The sequence below is a fragment of the Telopea speciosissima genome, chromosome 8, assembly GCF_018873765.1.
Source record: "Telopea speciosissima isolate NSW1024214 ecotype Mountain lineage chromosome 8, Tspe_v1, whole genome shotgun sequence".
Lineage (NCBI taxonomy): Eukaryota > Viridiplantae > Streptophyta > Magnoliopsida > Proteales > Proteaceae > Telopea > Telopea speciosissima.
Window position 1 is genome coordinate 3724967 of NC_057923.1, and position 17557 is coordinate 3742523.

The 17557-nt window shown below is 39.5% G+C and overlaps 2 protein-coding genes across 2 annotated transcripts in view; both read left to right on the plus strand.

The window, feature by feature from the left end:
- LOC122671539 (very-long-chain 3-oxoacyl-CoA reductase 1-like) overlaps positions 1 to 17557 on the plus strand; it is a 36350-nt gene that overhangs the window by 6931 nt on the left and 11862 nt on the right. The window contains exon 2 of the mRNA XM_043868818.1: positions 5700 to 6355. Coding sequence (XP_043724753.1) covers positions 5709 to 6353 — 645 coding nt within the window. The 5' untranslated portion in view covers positions 5700 to 5708 and the 3' untranslated portion in view covers positions 6354 to 6355. The remainder of the gene's footprint in view (positions 1 to 5699; positions 6356 to 17557) is intronic.
- LOC122671538 (SUMO-activating enzyme subunit 1B-1-like) lies at positions 1758 to 17350 on the plus strand. The gene is made up of 13 exons (XM_043868817.1): positions 1758 to 1842; positions 1878 to 2023; positions 2166 to 2217; positions 3197 to 3392; positions 4297 to 4376; positions 4531 to 4647; positions 7387 to 7437; positions 8320 to 8386; positions 14130 to 14233; positions 14318 to 14425; positions 14519 to 14635; positions 16796 to 16801; positions 17333 to 17350. Exons 2-11 carry the CDS (start codon positions 1941 to 1943, stop codon positions 14633 to 14635), a joined length of 975 nt encoding a protein of 324 aa, XP_043724752.1. The 5' UTR covers positions 1758 to 1842; positions 1878 to 1940; the 3' UTR covers positions 16796 to 16801; positions 17333 to 17350.

Below are 17557 nucleotides of genomic sequence, written 5' to 3' on the forward strand. Positions count from 1 at the left end.
ATACTGCTGCCTCCAGCTAGCATTTATAAGAATACTAGGGTTTAGGTCAGATGGACTAATTACTAGATTGCCCCTTACAGCCTGAGACATAATACATGTAGGATTATATTAGAACATAGGAATGGATATTACACCAATACCCTTACAGATGGGTCATCCACTGGGTAGGCATTCTCATATCTTTTGCCTCTCTATGTTTATGGTCATCTTGGTGGCCTCACGAGTAGCCCATGGATCAAGTATCCTTGATTGCCGGGAGCTCTTAAATTGTGGTCATTCTTGATTCTTCACCCCATTGTCTACTCGATTCTTAGAATTTTCATGAAATCAGAAATGGAATCTCTGGATCCAGATCGTCTACGGCGCAGCTGCCCGTCCTGCCTGTGTTGCGCAGACACAGTGCCACGCAAAGACTGCCTTACCCCCACTAGGGCAAGGGTAAAGCAGTCTTTGCGTGCGGCCCTATGTCTACGCAGCACAGGCAAGACGGGCAGATGCTCCGTAGACGATCCAAATCCTGGAATCTCTAGAGCAAGAGAGGGCAGTGCAAGAGTTGAAGTGATCCCTGACATCATCACTTGACGGGGGACCAACTAACGGACAAAATTTTGCTACTACACTAGTAGCGGGAATGTTCCTGCTATAAGGCTGACAACCAAGGAAATGGGATCTTAAGAGGTATATTTTAGAAAATACTAAAACCTAGGAGGGTATTTATGAACCAAAGGAGAAGTGAATTATTTTATTTCTCTTTTTTTTTGGGTGAACAATTATTCTATTTCCTTGGCTGCTAACCTTGTAGCTGGAACATTCCTGCTAGAAGTGTAGCAGCAAAATTTTTCCTCAAGTAACGGGTTGGGTTTGTAACAAAAGAATTAACAGATGTGGGTTTGCTGATTTCTTTGAGTTTGCTTCTTTTGAGGGTTTTTACTGTTTGTTTTGAGATTGATTTGGTCTTCATCCTAGTATGGGGAACATTCCAAGGTAATCAGAAAAGTGCATCAAACCCATTCTGTAAACGAACTGTGGAACTTACACAGTTGCATAAGAAGGCATTTTTGGGTGGCACAAATAACTGTCATGTGTTCATTTAATGGTGACCTAAATTTAGTGGATAGATAAACCTCAATGTCCTGATATTGACATATCCAATCTCAGCTCAAAAGGAGTTTGTTTAGTGACAAAATAGAGCTTTAAGAAATTAGGACTATATCTCTCCAAAATTTCAGCAACATTTGAAAGCTAGGGGACGTTACATCTAAGCGAATAAACCAATTTGGTTATAATAAGAAGTTCCCTTAATAAAATGGAGGATTTGGACTGTACAGGAATGAACACACTTGCATTGTGTAAAAGTCAGCTAAGAGTGTATTTAGAACTGGAGTCAAAGACCGAAACGAACAATTTAAAACGAATTGAACTAAACTGAATCGAAAAGATTTGATTCGATTTTAAAAAGTAAAATTTCATTCGGTTCAGTTTTGGTTCTGGACTAACAACCCTTGATTTTGAACCTTCGATCCTTTTGGTCAGCTTATGATTCACGGAACTTTCACTTTTAAAGAGTAACAACTCACAACCGTTTATTTTACTCCGAATTAAATGCGAGTTGTGAAGTTGTGATCTTTAATTTGGAGTAAAAGTGTCGTGCTGCACCACTGCACGGTCTTTACTGAAAGAGCCAATCTCCAATTTCTCAGCAAAAGCTCCCTTGGCTTTGGTTGCAACAATCAAACTACCAACATTGGAAGGTCGAATGCACTTCTGCTCAAGAAATCTGTAATCGTAGTGTGTCTTAGGGTTTTCATTTTTCAGTATTCATCGTCTACATTAGGTTTTTTTTTTTTGTTTCAACGGTTTCCTTTCCTACCTCTCCGGCACAACAACTTCCAGTGTGACTGTATTCGTGTCCTGAGGGTACAACCAGGTTGCGGCTGATAATGGACGGGGAGGAGTTGACGGAGCAAGAGACTGCTTTGTATGATCGCCAGATTCGTGTATGGGGTGTCGATGCGCAGAGAAGGTCTGTCGGCTGTATCCCCCTCCTGGCTCTCTCCCTTTCTATTGTTATTTTATTGGTTTATTAAATTCTGTGCTTATCAAGGTTGGTAGATTTAAAATCGACCCCTTTGTCTGTTCTGAATGTCATCGATGTCCACTGACAGGTTGAGCAAATCTCGTATTTTGGTTAGCGGAATGAAAGGGTCAGTTGTTGAGGTAGTTCTCCGATTTCTGGATGTCATATTCATACTGTTGCTGCTGTTGTTTCTTTAATTTTTTGGAGTGGAGTTCAAATTCAAATATGAAGCGTAAGCGAATGAAAACTTATCAAGAAACTGAAATTGCATATATTTATATAAGCTGCTGAACCCCTTTTTCTGGATGTCATATTCATATTGTTGTTGTTGTTATTTGGATTTTTGGAGTATAGTTCAAATTCAACTATGAAGCGTAAGCGAATGTGGGAGCATAGGATGGTATACTATATTTATCAAGAAACTGAAATTGCATATATTTTTATGAGCTTCAAAGCTAGTTGTTCAATTTTAAACCATTCAGCTCCAATTACACACAATTGGAAGCTTGACCATAATCCATGGAGCTAGATACACATGAATGGTGGTATAGAAGATATTCCACTCAGGATGGTTTAGGAATAATAGGGCTATTTGATGAATCGTTAAGTCCTGATTCCTGATGCTCTCTACACGAGCGCAATATGCCTGTCCACAAATCGGTTTACAGAGCTGTGATAGGTTGGTCGCTCTTGCAGCATTTCGTGTAAGGAATTTGACCAGTCTTGTAATGAATGAAAAGAAAAACCTCATAATTGCTTAATTCCATTTTTCTTCATGTTGGAAAAAACTCATTTGAGTGGCCGCTTTGCTGCCCCGTGGGATGATGCTGTGGCAATTTTGACCGTAGGGTAGGTTATTGGTAGTAAATGGTTTGGATTAGCCATGTATCAAATTCCAGAGCCTAGTTTAATCAAATACCCTCCTGTGTACTGGCGTGGTTTGTCGACAAAATGAAACAGCATGTGAAACACAAATGAGAGATGTGATATGGTTGTTGTGTTGTTCATGCACTGGTTCTTATTTCTATACTTAAAATGTATGATAGTTTTTTATGTTATTTTGTCTGAGAAATGGTGTATTTTAGACAATACTCATTGAGCTATTTATCATTGCCGCAGTTTTGCAAGAACATTGTTCTTGCTGGAATTGGTAGTTTGACCCTGATGGATAACAGGCTGGTCACAGAAGATGCCCTTTCTGCAAACTTCTTAATTCCTCCTGATGATAATATGTACAGTGGGCATTCTCTTGCTGAACTTTGCCGTGATTCCTTGAGAGATTTCAATCCAATGGTCCATGTTTCTGTAGAGAAAGGTGAGTATCTACCATACCTTATGTGATTTTATTTTTAATTTTTGATCAGTCAAACCCAACTATGAGATTATACACTGTAATCTTCCATTCTTGAATAAAACCAAGAAGCTTGTATAAAATGTTTCTAAATGGATCTGATGTCGGACTGTTCTAGCTTCCGTCCTGGCTGTTGGTTGACATGGCAGTCTAACAATATGACAATCAAGTCCTACATATTTTTATTGTTATATTAGTTGAAAAAGGGTATGCTCAAGTCCAACATTTTAGCACAAGAAATATTCCTGTTTATAGTGATCAAGGGACTAGGTTAAAGTGGTGAAGGTCTTGATTTCAAATATTGTCATGATTATGTTTCTATAAAATAATTTTTTACATGGCATTCTGGCTAACTAACCCAAGGTTGGCAGTCAAACCGTCTGATCAAAATTATCCAAATATTTAGATTTTGGGACGTTTTATTGACGAGTCAATGATTTTCAAAGGAAACCTCTGTGCCTAGAGATATACAGGCCATCCAGGCCTAGTGATCAACCGTTCAGGCCTAGTTGTCTTATCTAAGGCTCAACAATCCTGGACTAATCTTTTTTGTTGTATTGATGATCTCTTGAACCTTAGGTAGTTTGAATAGGCTGTAAATTAACTGCATGACTTCTTGGAATCTTTTTACATTGTTATGGTGAGTCCTATAATTGATGAATATTGAATTTTTATATTAATAGGTATACTGAGGTTTTCGAATAATCCCCAACTTCCCCCCATTCTCTCTCTTATTTTCTCCTTCTCTATTGCTTCTTCCTTCTGGTGCTTAGATAATATGTTCAAATTTGTTGGATATGGAATGCCATTTTCAGGCCGTTAAATTGTATATTTGGTATGCAATAAATTCCAACTTCTATTCTCACAGGTGATTTGTTGAGCTTTGATGAAGATTTCTATGACAAGTTCGATGCTGTAGTTGTCAGTTGTTCTTCCTTTACAACCAAAGTAAAATCTACGTTCTTCTTTATTAGTATAAATTTCACAGCCAGCATCTGCAGTACTTGATGATAATATTTTGTTTATTTATTTATCTTTTGCATTTCTTATGAACAACTTTCAAATGTCACTTACTCTCTCTTACTATATGATTCCATTTCAGAAGACAATCAATGAAAAATGTCGGAGGAGACCTAAGCGGATTGCTTTTTATACTGTTGATTGTAGAGATGCATGTGGTGAAATATTTGTTGATTTGCAGAAATATGACCATAAGCAGGTGCTCCTCTTCATTTTTGTTTCTGTTTTTAGTTTTTAGCTATGTGTTTTTTGTTTTTGTTCTTATGGTTTATGCTCCCTTAGTTGTGACTTTTAGTATAGATTAGGGGACAGTTGCATTTTACCTTCGCTAACAAATGTAGATTCAGCAGAAAAAAGGAACTGTTAACAGCTTTAGCATTTTGCTGAAACTTTAAAATTTGTTCGCTATTGTTTTGGATAATATTATGTTTATGATAATCCTTCTGGTTTTGAATTGTTTTTTTTTTTTTGTTTCTTGTCTTGAATTAGTGTGGTACATAAAATGTCTTGCTTTAAAACAGTGTATTTTTTTATAAGAGGAATTTTATAATAAAAAGGGTAATTTACACATACCACCCCTGAGGTTTGATGAAAGGATAATTTTACCCCCCAATTTTGAAAAATTCTGTGTAGCCCCCTGAGGTTTGCAAACAGTAACAAATAAGCCCATTCCGTCAGTTCATGACTAACAGTGTTAAAAATAAGAGGTGAACTGATGGAATTGCCCTTGCAAAAAAAGAAGAAAAAAAAAAAACCTGCAACTCATCTCCCCCAAATCGATTGGGGAAGATGAGTTGCAGGTTTCAAAACCCTTTCAACCCTTAAGGAATTTAGGGTTTCAAATTGGGTAAAAATCCCAAATCAAAACCCTTTTGCGCACCTGCCAAAATCTTCCAAGAGTTGGCAAACCTGCTGTCTTTCTAAAATCCAGAACGATAACATCTCTTTCCTCCAAGTTTCATTATTGGAAGACGAGCTTATACCGATAACTGTGGGATGAAATCTCTATTGGGTAATTCGTGCACTCTTGGAAGTGCACACAGTTAAATCGATGGGGATACCTACCGATCCATAACTCATCGTCTCTCCTCTTCCTACTTTCAGATTTTCTGTTTTGTTATCAGTCTCCGCTTCCTTTCAAATCTTTGCTAACCTCAACAAATCATAGCTACTTCGAAGAAACCCCGATTGGATTCTTTATAGGCCCTTCTTTTCTTTTTATTTATTCCTCAATTGCAGATCACTCTATAGTCTTTATAGATGGAATTCTGGTTCATTGTGCAGCATTTCAAAGCTCAACCCATTTGGGTTCGTTTCTTATCTTTTCTGGGTCTCTTCTGTTTGTCAAAATTCACCTTGATGCTTCTTCGTTGGGTTTACGTTTCTTTTCTCATACCTGGTAAGAATCTCAAGAAATATGGGTCGTGGGCTCTCGTGACGGCACCCACTGACGGCATTGGGAAGGGTTTCGCCTTCCAATTGGCACGGAAGGGACTCAACTTGGTTCTGGTGGGTCGCAATCCTGATAAGTTGAAGAACGTTTCGGATGCCATCAAGGCGAAGTTTGGGAAAACCCAGATCAAGAATGTGGTGGTTGATTTCTCCGGTGACCTTTCCGAGGGGATACGTCGGATTGAGGAAGCCATTGAAGGTCTGGATGTTGGCGTTCTCATTAACAACGTCGGTGTTTCCTATCCCTACGTGAGGTTCTTTCAGGAAGTGGATGAAGAGCTGATGAAGAATCTGGTTCATATCAACATTGAAGGCACCACCAAGGTTATGCAGGCACTGCTCCCCGGTATGCTTAAGAGGAAGAAAGGCGCAATCGTCAATATCGGTTCGGGGGCAGCCGTTATTATACCTTCCGATCCTCTTTATGCTGTTTATGCTGCTACGAAAGCGTAAGTGTTTGTTTTTTCCTCATTTTGTTGTTTTCTGAAACTTCTGGCTCTTTTTGCCATGAGTTTCATGAGGAAGCAAAACTAGTGGTAAGCTACACCTATATTTGCGCTACTGATTTTTGCAAGGGGGAGGAGACTTTTGTGCCTAATGATAGGATTTGAACTGGTTTGGGGAAGATGAGTTGCAGGTTTTTTTTTCTTTTTTTGCAAGGGCAATTCCATCAGTTCACCTCTTATTTTTAACACTGTTAGTCATGAACTGACGGAATGGGCTTATTTGTTACTGTTTGCAAACCTCGAGGGGGTACGCAGAATTTTTCAAAACTGGGGTAAAATTATCCTTTCATCAAACCTCAGGGGTGGTATGTGTAAATTACCCTAAAAAAAACTACAATAAGCAGCTGGACATCAAATACTACACCGTATGACGGTGAACTACTCTGAAGACAATGTTTAGGGTTTACTGCACACCGTTTGGCAAAATAATCTACCAACTCATAAACAGCCCTTGGATTCCATTGGAATGAGCAATCCGTCCATGTAAGGTGCCGGATGAATTTATTAAGGATCTTTACACCTCAAATGGCTCCTATGAAGTGTTAGTGATCAGAGCAATGACGTTCTGGACTCTGAAGTTTCCTTCCGCAATCATTCTGTCATAACCACTTTGAAGGACGAGACCCAAATCAGCTTTCAGATATTTTAGCTAACCAGGAACCAGAAAGGCACATAAGCTTAGACTTATACATTTAGCTAGACAAGCTGACCAAAGACAACCATTATTCAAAATGAATTTTGGAATCAATTGATCTGTACCAATCACTGTGCAGTGAATGCTTGCAGATCTGATAGCTTATCAAATGTTTGCTCGTATTTGTTTGTTTATTGTATGCTAAAATACTTGTGGTTTGTATGAATTCAGTTATGACTCCTTCAGATAAGCTGGATTTTCAGCTTTTTTGGTTCATTCCTTCTGTCACACATTGTTGACATAAACAGACATAAAATAACTAATGCTACTATGCTTCTTTTTGCAGAAGAAGCCTGATGATACCATTGAATGTCAATTACAATATCCGAGTTTAGAGGTACACAATCAGATGTTCATATTTCATTTGAATGTTTTTTTTGTTTTTTTTATTAAGCATTTCCATTTAGCAGTTTTTAATCACCATCAAATCAGCTCAGTGAAGCCTTTTTCCCTACTAAATGGGTTGGCTACATGGATCCCTTTTTGCCATTCAAGTCTGTTTAAATCTATATTTGTTGTCCTGGATCCATTTGTATAAATTTATCACAATTATTTTCAGCAAAGCTCATCCTATGCTATTGGCCTGAATCCCCATCTATGTGCCTGCACATGTACCATACTCTAACCAGTACTGTGCACTCTCCCATTTCCTAGAAATTGCAAAGCCCTGTTTTTCCACTGGACAAATTCCATCTGGGTTGAAACTTGACATGTGAACCGGGGACCTAGTGGTCTATCTGTCCCATCTAATCATGCCTTTTGTGTCAAAATTCCATCGGGGTTGAAACTTGACATGTGAGCTGTGGACTAGTGGTCTACCTCTCTCCATGGCTGTGGATAGACTTTTTGCTCTGCATTTTTATAGTGATAGAATTTCCCTTACGTGGGTTACTATTCTCACATACAAGGAATACACAAATTTGAGAAACATAAGTGAGGGCCTTGACTTTCTTTGCATTCTCTTTAGCCACTCATTTTGGTTTCTCCCTACTTTCCCAAAGAACATAACTGAACATTGACAAGATTACCAACGTGGAACAATTTTGGTTAATTGCCTAACCTACTTGTGACATGTATGTAGCTGTAATGTTTGCCATTGAGCTATATTCCATGAATGTCTAGAATGCCACTACTTAGATTCAAATTTAGTAGAGTTTTGTCCTATGATGTTTTGGTTGCTGATGAATTGTATTCAACTCCTACGTTTATCTAATGGCAGGAAGCAGTTACAGCACCTTGGAGATCACTCCCCAAGAAAGTGACGAAGCTTTACTATGCCATGAGAGGTTCGTGATTATTTGCTTACTTCTCAATTCCGATGCTCTGAACATGGGTAGTGGAGTCTCTCTGTACCAAATATGGAGTGAGTTTGTTTATTAACTTCTTAGTTCCCTCATCAACTCTCGTGACTTCGTCTGATCCACGTGATTCCATCTTTCTCCCTGTGTTGAACTCCAGAATTTGGGATGCAACTAAACATCATATTTCCTTCTTTGGTATAACTTAGTGTATGAACCCAAACTGCCGAAGACCAAAATTCTAACCGAAACAAGAAGGCATGAGGGATGAAACCATGCTTTTCTTTATTTCCCCCTTCCTTTTCCACCTGGCCCCCAGGGGAAGGGTGTATGCCCTAAAAGAAAAGGTGGAAATTCTTCAACTTTCATGATGGAATTTGGTCATAAAACGCGAGAGAGAGAGAGAGGGGGGGGGGAATCACCCCCTATCAACTGTTCCCTTTGAATGTATATTTGATTTTCTATTCATGGCGGACTGATGAGGGCAAATGCCCCTCCCATTTTATCCATACATACTTTACATCCATACATATTGCCTCGTCTAAATTTCTCACTTGAACTACAATCTGATCTTAGTCAACCTCAATGATGGCCTATCGTTTAGTAAACTTTTTTACTTATTATTGTTTTATCTTAACTAATTTTGTTGTTCACAAAATAGCCTAAAGTGAAGGAATCTTTGCCTCTTTTTTTTTTTTTTTTTTTTTTTGGGGTAGGGGGGAGATTAAGCTATTGTACTTCGCTATTTGATATAGCATTTCAATGAGAATTTATGTTGGATAGGTTTGTTGCTGGCTTACCCTGAGCCCTAGTGTCCAGAGACACATCCCTCTCTTTTCACCCTATAGGATTCCACCATATTACCTCATAAGCTCAGTAAGAAACTTGAATGATTCTGAGGGTAGGATATTTTGGGATGATCACTGCTTTTTCCCTCCTAGTAATTAAGGTTGGTTGTTGTTTACTAGTTAACAGAGTTGAATTTGGCATTTGTAAATTCTGACTAGTGCCTAATCCAATGTAATCCTTGCTTTTGATGGTTCCCCCTTCTCCCGAGAAAAATGCTGTCTCCATTCTTGCATGTGCAGCTGTCCATGCCACAAATCTAAATGCTTTTCTGATGACTAATTTAGGAGGTCACCAGAATTTGAATAAGATAGAAATCCTCTTGAATCAGTCAACAGGTCAAATTTGTGTCTTTTAGCAGGTGGCAGTAGATGCATTGCACCTATTTTGCTACCTGTCTACATCCAAATTGATTTAAGACTCCAGAGCCGTCTGATGCAGATCCTAGCCTCCTCGAATTGAAAAAGCCACCCTAAACCTAGGGTTTTAGTAGGAGCCTTAGTTTAGTTTATTTCTATACTTAGTTTTTATTTTGTGTTTTTAATTGAACCGGTTTAAATTGGTTGCGTCCAATTGGTTCAATTGGTCTAATTTAAGTGAAGTGATCCTATTGGCTAAGAGGGTCTTATATCCTATTGGCTAGTAGGGAATCTTCTTTTATTTTAAGTAGTTAAGTTGTTTTTAAGTCATTAGGGGTAGATAAGTCTTTTTCTTTAAGTTTTTAAGTTGTTTTTAAATTGGTCCACCTCTCCACGATTTAAGTGAGAGATTTGATTTGTAATAGAGTTAGGAATAAGGCCTTTGGCCTCTTATTTAATAAGAATCGTGGAAGAGGCTCCCCCCACCTATTATGTTTTAAAAATCGTGGACTGCTGTTGGCTTTTGCTGCTGCTGCTTCTCTTCTCAGAGAATTGCCTTGTGAGTAGTATCAAGGTGGCCTTGTGAGTAATATCAAGGTGAGGGCTGGTGGACTCCGGTGACTCCTTGCATCTTGTAGATTGGGAGGTCCTTCTTTTTCTTCAATCAAGTTTCTCCAAGCTGCTATTGAAGAACTTGCATATTCCAGTAAGTATTTTACAGTTTATTCATCCCCTTCTTCTCCTAATCTTCTACAGCCTACCCTAACGTCCCCCCTTCTATTTTATTTGAATTTTCTTAACCCTAGTTCACTTACAGCCTTAACCATCCATTAAAATCCATCCAATTTTTAATCACAGCATCCTTGCATCCATCCCTACACTCGATCTCAGTTGCAGCCTCAACTGTCCATTGAAAAACCCTAATTCCCTCCATCACCATTAAAACCTAAAACCCAAAAGCTTACCTAGACCTAACCAGCCTACAGAATCTAACCCTATTACACTCGAACCTTCCCCATACTGCCCTTATCACTCGGCCAGAACCCCTGTCCAGAATTCCCCCTCCCAACCCTAAATTGATATCTTTTCCTAAAACCTAAATCCCAAAACCCTAACCCTAGAATTTCAGAATTTTAATTTTCTATTTAAACCTAGTTAAAACCTATATCATTAGCTTCCTTTTGACCTGCACATCAATTACTAAATAATACCCTAGCTCCAACTCCTAGTCCTAAGCCTAATTCTGCCCTAATTAGCCTAAGTTGTCCCAATCGGCCAGCCTTTGTGTGTGACCCTGTTACCCTGGCTCCTAGTGGGATTACTCCTACCTAGGACTACATCAAATTGGTATCAGAGCCATGGCTGACCATGGCAATCCAACCCCAAACACCAATCTGCCCCCCCACCTAATCCCATGACAGTAATCATGGATATGCTGCAGAAACTTAATGACAAAGTGACACGATTGGAAGAAAGGCAAGCTGTGCCTCTTGTAAGCAACCCTCTATATGTAGAGGAGGACAGATTCCAAGTGCATTCTGAAGTACACAGAACTCTGGGAAGGGATGAATATCGTAGAGATCATCCCAGACGTCAAAGGGACCACAGAGATCATTCCAGACACGACAGGGATTACAGAGACCGACGTAGACTTGATAGAGATGACTACAGAGAAGATAGGGACAGAACTGCAGAAGCACCTCGAAGACCTAACTTTGAGGAATACATGAGATCCTACTTCACTGGAGATGAAGCTACTAATAGGAGGTACGATACACAGAAGGTCAAACTAGAGCTAAAGGAGTATAATGGGCATGGTGATCCACAGGTATTCTATGACTGGCTTGCTGCCCTGGATGATTAGTTTGACTAGTATGACTTGCCTGAAGATCGAAAGATGAGATTGGCACGTACCAAACTGATTGGCCCTGCTCGAGAATGGTGGCGAAAGACAGAGAGAGATATGGAACGTGAAGGTAATGCACCTACTAACTGGGAGGATATGAAGTATGATTTGAAAGAGAAATACTTGCCCAAACATTACAGAGCCCAGATGCAAGATCAACTTAACTCCCTACGGCAAGGGACTATGACTGTCGCTGAGTACATGCAACAGTTCGATGCTCTTTCTTCTCGTACTGACACCGGGGAAAGTAATGCTCAGATACTGTCTCGATTTCGGTTGGGATTGAGATCAGACATTATTAAAGCTATTGGAGTTGTTGACGTTCTGGACATCAAGGACTGTTTCGAGAAGGCATTGAAGGCTGAAGAATTATTGGCTGGAAATAGAAGATTTGATTCCTCCATTGAAGGTACCAACATAACTTTGTCAGCATTCAATTCTACTACCACTGGTCACAATCGAGCTGGAAATTCTACTGCTGGTTCTACTCGATCAGGCTACTCTGTTGGTAGTTCTTCCCGCCCTACAACCCCTCCACGTGCTGATCATAAAGGTAAAGCTCCCATGGACAGCAATGAACCCCACAAGTGTTTCCACTGCAATGAGCTTGGGCACTATGCCAAAGATTGCCCACAAAAGCATAGACCTGTTCATGTGGCTGCCAAGGCAGAGGAAACCCCTGAAGGGCACGATGAGCAAAATATATATGCACTACCCCCTGATAGTGATGAAGACTTAGAATGTTACCTTGAAGATATAGATGGTGGTGCTCGAGGTGTCCATACGATTGCTCCAGTTCTCATGGATGATGTGGTTGATTGTGACGAGGTAATTGGGAACATTTCACAGGGAGACAATGACAAGCAAGTTGCTGTTCTTGAAGAAGTGGGGCTGAATGAGAAGGTTATCAATATTGAAGACCCTATGGAGGTTGAACACATTGACTTTGTGATGCCCCTTGGTTCTTCGAAGAGAAGGCCCCACAACTTGAAGACCATATTCCCACTGTTCTAACCTCAACAGAATTCTGCCAAGGAAGTGTTGAAGCTGCTGCCCACATGTTGCTTCCTCCTCCTCATCACAAGGTTCGTGGACGAATTTCTTCAGACAAGCATAGTACTTGGACTCCCACTCATGATGTCAACAAACTCAGCCCCAAGTTGCCAGAGTGTTGCATGGATTTCACCCATTCATCGGAGATGAATGTTTCTAAGTCGGGGAGAGTTGATGCAGATCCTAGCCTCCTCGAATTGAAGAAGTCACCCTAAACCTAGGGTTTTAGTAGGAGCCTTGGTTTAGTTTATTTCTATACTTAGTTTTTATTTTGTGTTTTTAATTGAACCGGTTTAAATTGGTTGCATCCAATTGGTTCAATTGGTCTAATTTAAGTGAAGTGATCCTATTGGCTAAGAGGTTCTTATATCCTATTGGCTAGTAGGGAATTTTCTTTTATTTTAAGTAGCTAAGTTGTTTTTAAATCATTAGGGGTAGATAAATCTTTTTCTTTAAGTTTTTAAGTTGTTTTTGAATTGATCCACCTCTCCATGATTTAAGTGAGAGATTTGATTTGTAATAGAGTTAGGAATAAGGCCTTTGGCCTCTTATTTAATAAGAATCGTGGGAGAGGCACCCCCCACCTATTATGTTTTAAAAATCGTGGACTGCTGTTGGCTTTTGCTGCTGCTGCTTCTCTTCTCAGAGAATTGCCTTGTGAGTAGAATCAAGGTGGCCTTATGAGTAATATCAAGGTGAGGGCTGGTGGACTCTGGCGACTCCTTGCATCTTGTAGATCGGGAGGTCCTTCTTCTTCTTCAATCAAGTTTCTCCAAGCTGCCATTGAAGAACCTGCATATTCCAGTAAGTATTTTACAGTTTATTCATCCCCTTCTTCTCCTAATCCTCTACAGCCTACCCTAACATCCCCCCTTCTATTTTATTTGAATTTTCTGAATCCTAGTTCACTTACAGCCTTAACCATCCATTAAAATCCATCCAATTTTTAATCTCAGCATCCTTGCATCCATCCCTACACTCGATCTCAGTTGCAGCCTCAACTGTCCATTGAAAAACCCTAATTCCCTCCATCACCATTAAGACCAAAAACCCTAAAGCTTACCTAGACTTAACCAGCCTACAGAATCTAACCCTATTACACTCGAACCTTCCCCATACTGTCCTTATCACTCGGCCAGAACCCCTGTCCAGAATTCCCCCTCCCAACCCTAAATTGATATCTTTTCCTAAAACCTAAAACCCGAAACCCTAACCCTAGAATTTCAGAATTTTAATTTTCTATTTAAACCTAGTTAAAACCTATATCATTAGCTTCCTTTTGACCTGCACATCATTACTACATAGAACCCTAGCTCCAACTCCTAGTCCTAAGCCTAATTCTGCCTTAATTAGCCTAAGCTGTCCCAATCGGCCAGCCTTTGTGTGTGACCCCGTTACCCTTGCTCCTAGTGGGATTACTCCTACCTAGGACTACATCACCGTCAACCTGGCAAGCTATGGTAGGTCTGAAATGATAGCAACTTGCAATCTTGATGCTTTTTTTTACATAACTTTTTGATTTCTACGAAGAAATAACTTATCCATGTCTTTTCATATTTTTTTATAGTGATAGAAAGGTTTGAAGAGTCTGAGGGTCGTAATCCTGGTGAAGTCTCAGTTTCAGATCTCCCTAGTGTTTTGAAGATGAGAAACGAACTCTGCAAGGCACAGGTGGGTGTTTTGGCTGTATTTTGATTGCTTTCGATAAAATGTATGCATATTCTAATACCATACAGCCTCTACGAAATGTGGCAGTTATTGAATGAATCCCATATACCAGATGGTCTTCTAGAAAGATTGCTGCTGGCAGGTACAAGTGAATACCCTCCGGTGTGTGCAATCATTGGGGGAATTCTTGGCCAGGTACCAACTGCAAATCATGTTGTTCTGCTGCCAAAGGTTCAAACTTTTTTTTTTTTGGCTACAATTTGATGTTGGTGCATGTGAATTTAATAGGAGGTCATTAAAGCAATATCAGGTAAAGGTGATCCTCTCAAGAATTTCTTCTTCTTTGATGCCATTGATGGCAAAGGAATAATAGAGGACATATCGACTCCAGCCACTGGATGCTGAGCATCTTTGATCAGAGAAACTTAGAGCTATTTTGATGTAGAGACTATGATGGGATTCAGCATTTATATGATAGTTCAACTGCAGGAATTCCACTTTTAAATTATAGATTTGTCTGTATTTGGCAATTCTCTACTCAGTAGATGTAGTGCAACTGATTTGATATATGTGCCGCCCCACAGTTTCATAGTGATGTCTCATAGAGTATTCAAAAGTAATGTGATGGAGTTTTCATATTCAAGTTTGTTTATATCGTGGTTATAATTTTTGTGATGTTATCATCATTCATAATTTTCGTCGTGGGTGTCCAACATGAATTTGACTGACCATGACATACTTCCAATGTGCAGGAAAACTAGTGATCATCATTTGCAAAACTGATGTATTATTTGAGTTTAATTTTGAATGTTCATGTACTCCTCAACTTATATGTTGGTTTGACTGTTAAATTCTGACTTGCGCTATGTTTGGTATGAATTCTAGGAATGCATTCCAGAGCAACAAAAATGTCGTTCGGTACATGTTTTCGTTCTGAATTCCTAGAATGGGGTCAAAAAATGAGCCTCGTCATGGAATGTGCCAAAAGTCCATTCCGACAAAAATGTTGTTCGGTACATTTTTGTCGCTCCAGAATGCATTCTGAGTGCATACCAAACACAGCCCTTACATTTCTTAAACCAATGTTATTTTATGCATTCGGCTTGTTGACTGCAAAGGCATGATTTCTTCTCTTTCCTGTTGGGGTGAGACGGAAGTTCTTGGAGAAGTATAGCAGCTAATGTTCATCTCTGTGATAATTTGCATCTGCCAGGTAATACTGAGTAAGCCTACATAACACAGGTTACCGTTGAAAGTAACACTGTTTTAGTTTACTGATGGATCTTGACAAACTGGCTTTTCTTACATAATAATATATTTGGACTCTGGAGGATTCGGGATCTGGTACTGGCCTAGAATTGACACGTCTAATTCCATCTTTTCCTATTAAATCCTCGAGGATGTCAATATGAATCAGTAGTATCAATTGATTTTATTTTATTTTTTTAAAGTCATTTTTTTATTAGAAAAAAAAAAAAAAAAAAAAAAAGTCACTTCTTAATTATATCGACCATTATGTGTCAGCCAATACGACATCCATGGCTGCAGGGGGTCCAGTGGGAAACAAATTGTTGGAAAGAAGGAGAAAAAATGATGGGTGAAGCGCGGGAGACACCAGACATAATCATTCTGATAATTCGAACCCGTAAAAGAAAAAGGGTTCTACTTTTGTAGCGTAGGAGAGTTGGGGAAGAATGGATCTTGCTGAATGCTGACATGCTGATGGGTTTCACTATAATTTCTTAGGGGTATGTAAATAGTTGTGATGATGGGACAGATAAATAGGGAGAAGAGAATGAATGAATGGTTCAGATTTCAGAATGAATCTGGTGGATTCTGATTGGAATGGGGCTCCTCAGTTTGTTATTAGTGCTTAAAACAACTAACCAACCAATCCACGAGGAGGCCACGACGTAAAGAGTCGTTTCAAAATCAATCGCTTTTAATAAGTTCAAATTTATTCAAATTGAGAATTCTCAGGAGTGATAAGACCAGGACCCTGCGAATGGACGTGGGTAGTTCTGTTTCCTCTTTATTCTCTCTCATGGTAAGCTCTATCTTCATGAAATATAACAGAGAATAGAAAGAAAAAGAAGGTAAAGAGAAAGAGACGAGTCCATGGAGAGTTCATCACAAGAAGAAGAAGAAGAAGAAGAGAAAAGAGAGGAGTCCATGGAGAGTTCGTCACAAGAAGAAGAAGAAGCAGAAGAAGAAAAAGAAGAAATTGAATACGAACTGCAACAGCAATTGAAGCATCTGGAGAAGGAATGGAACTCCTTCAACCAATCTAATCCGGGACGAGTCCAAGTCCAACATTATTGGCCCACGCCAACGCTTACGCCCATGTCCAGTGGTGGAGTATGGAAGGTGAGGAACAACGATTTAGTGGTGGAGGAGATACTGAGGGAGAGGAGGGCGGCCATCGAGAGTGGTAAGTTGAAAGGGAGACGCCTCTTCGACTTTGACTTGGACGACACCCTGGACGGTTCTAGTGGGGATTTCGATATCAATATCAGATGGGGAGAGGATAGCAGTGACCGTTCCTCTGTTTTGATTCAAGGCAGTGAAGAAGTAAGGTCCACTTGCTCTTCTTCTTCTTCTTCTTCTCCTTATGATGATGATGATGATAATAATATTGAAGAGGATGATGGAGCCCGCCATGCTACTTCTTCCCTTGGAGGGTTTTTTCATCTTTCTTCATCTTCTTCACTGAAGGTGGAGAGTGACAAAATGGTGATAAGTATGGGTGAGAATAAGAGACATTTTTGGAGAGGTGTTGGTGGAGAGAGAGGAATGGTAGTGATGATGATGGGTTACCTGGCTATTGTTGTTATATTATTTGTGCTGGGCCTCATCTCATTCAAAAGCTTTGAAGGATTCAGAGATCAGCAATCTTTTGATAGTTTGATCCCTACATAACCATCATCTTCCCCCTTCTCCCTCCTCTCTCATGATTCATGAAATCACACCCACACTCACCCTCCATTTCTAGCTAGGTTGGTTCTCTCCTCTCCCTCTCCCTCTCAAGCTATTATAACTTTGTGGTGTTTTATCAGATATTGGTATTAGTAATGCATTACTTTTAGATGCAGATAAATTAAGGTGTTAATTAATTTAATGGTGTAATGCTTGACATGTAGACTAGCTCCGTATATGGTAGATGATGTTTGGTTAAATCATATACACATTATATTGACGTTTAATGGGTTGTGGATTAATTGTTTGCTATATGAGGTTGATTAATTAATTAATTTGTTCCTAGCTTCTGGTTCACCCTTGGATCTTGAGTTTCATGAAGGAATATTGGTGGTGGTGGTGATGATGAGC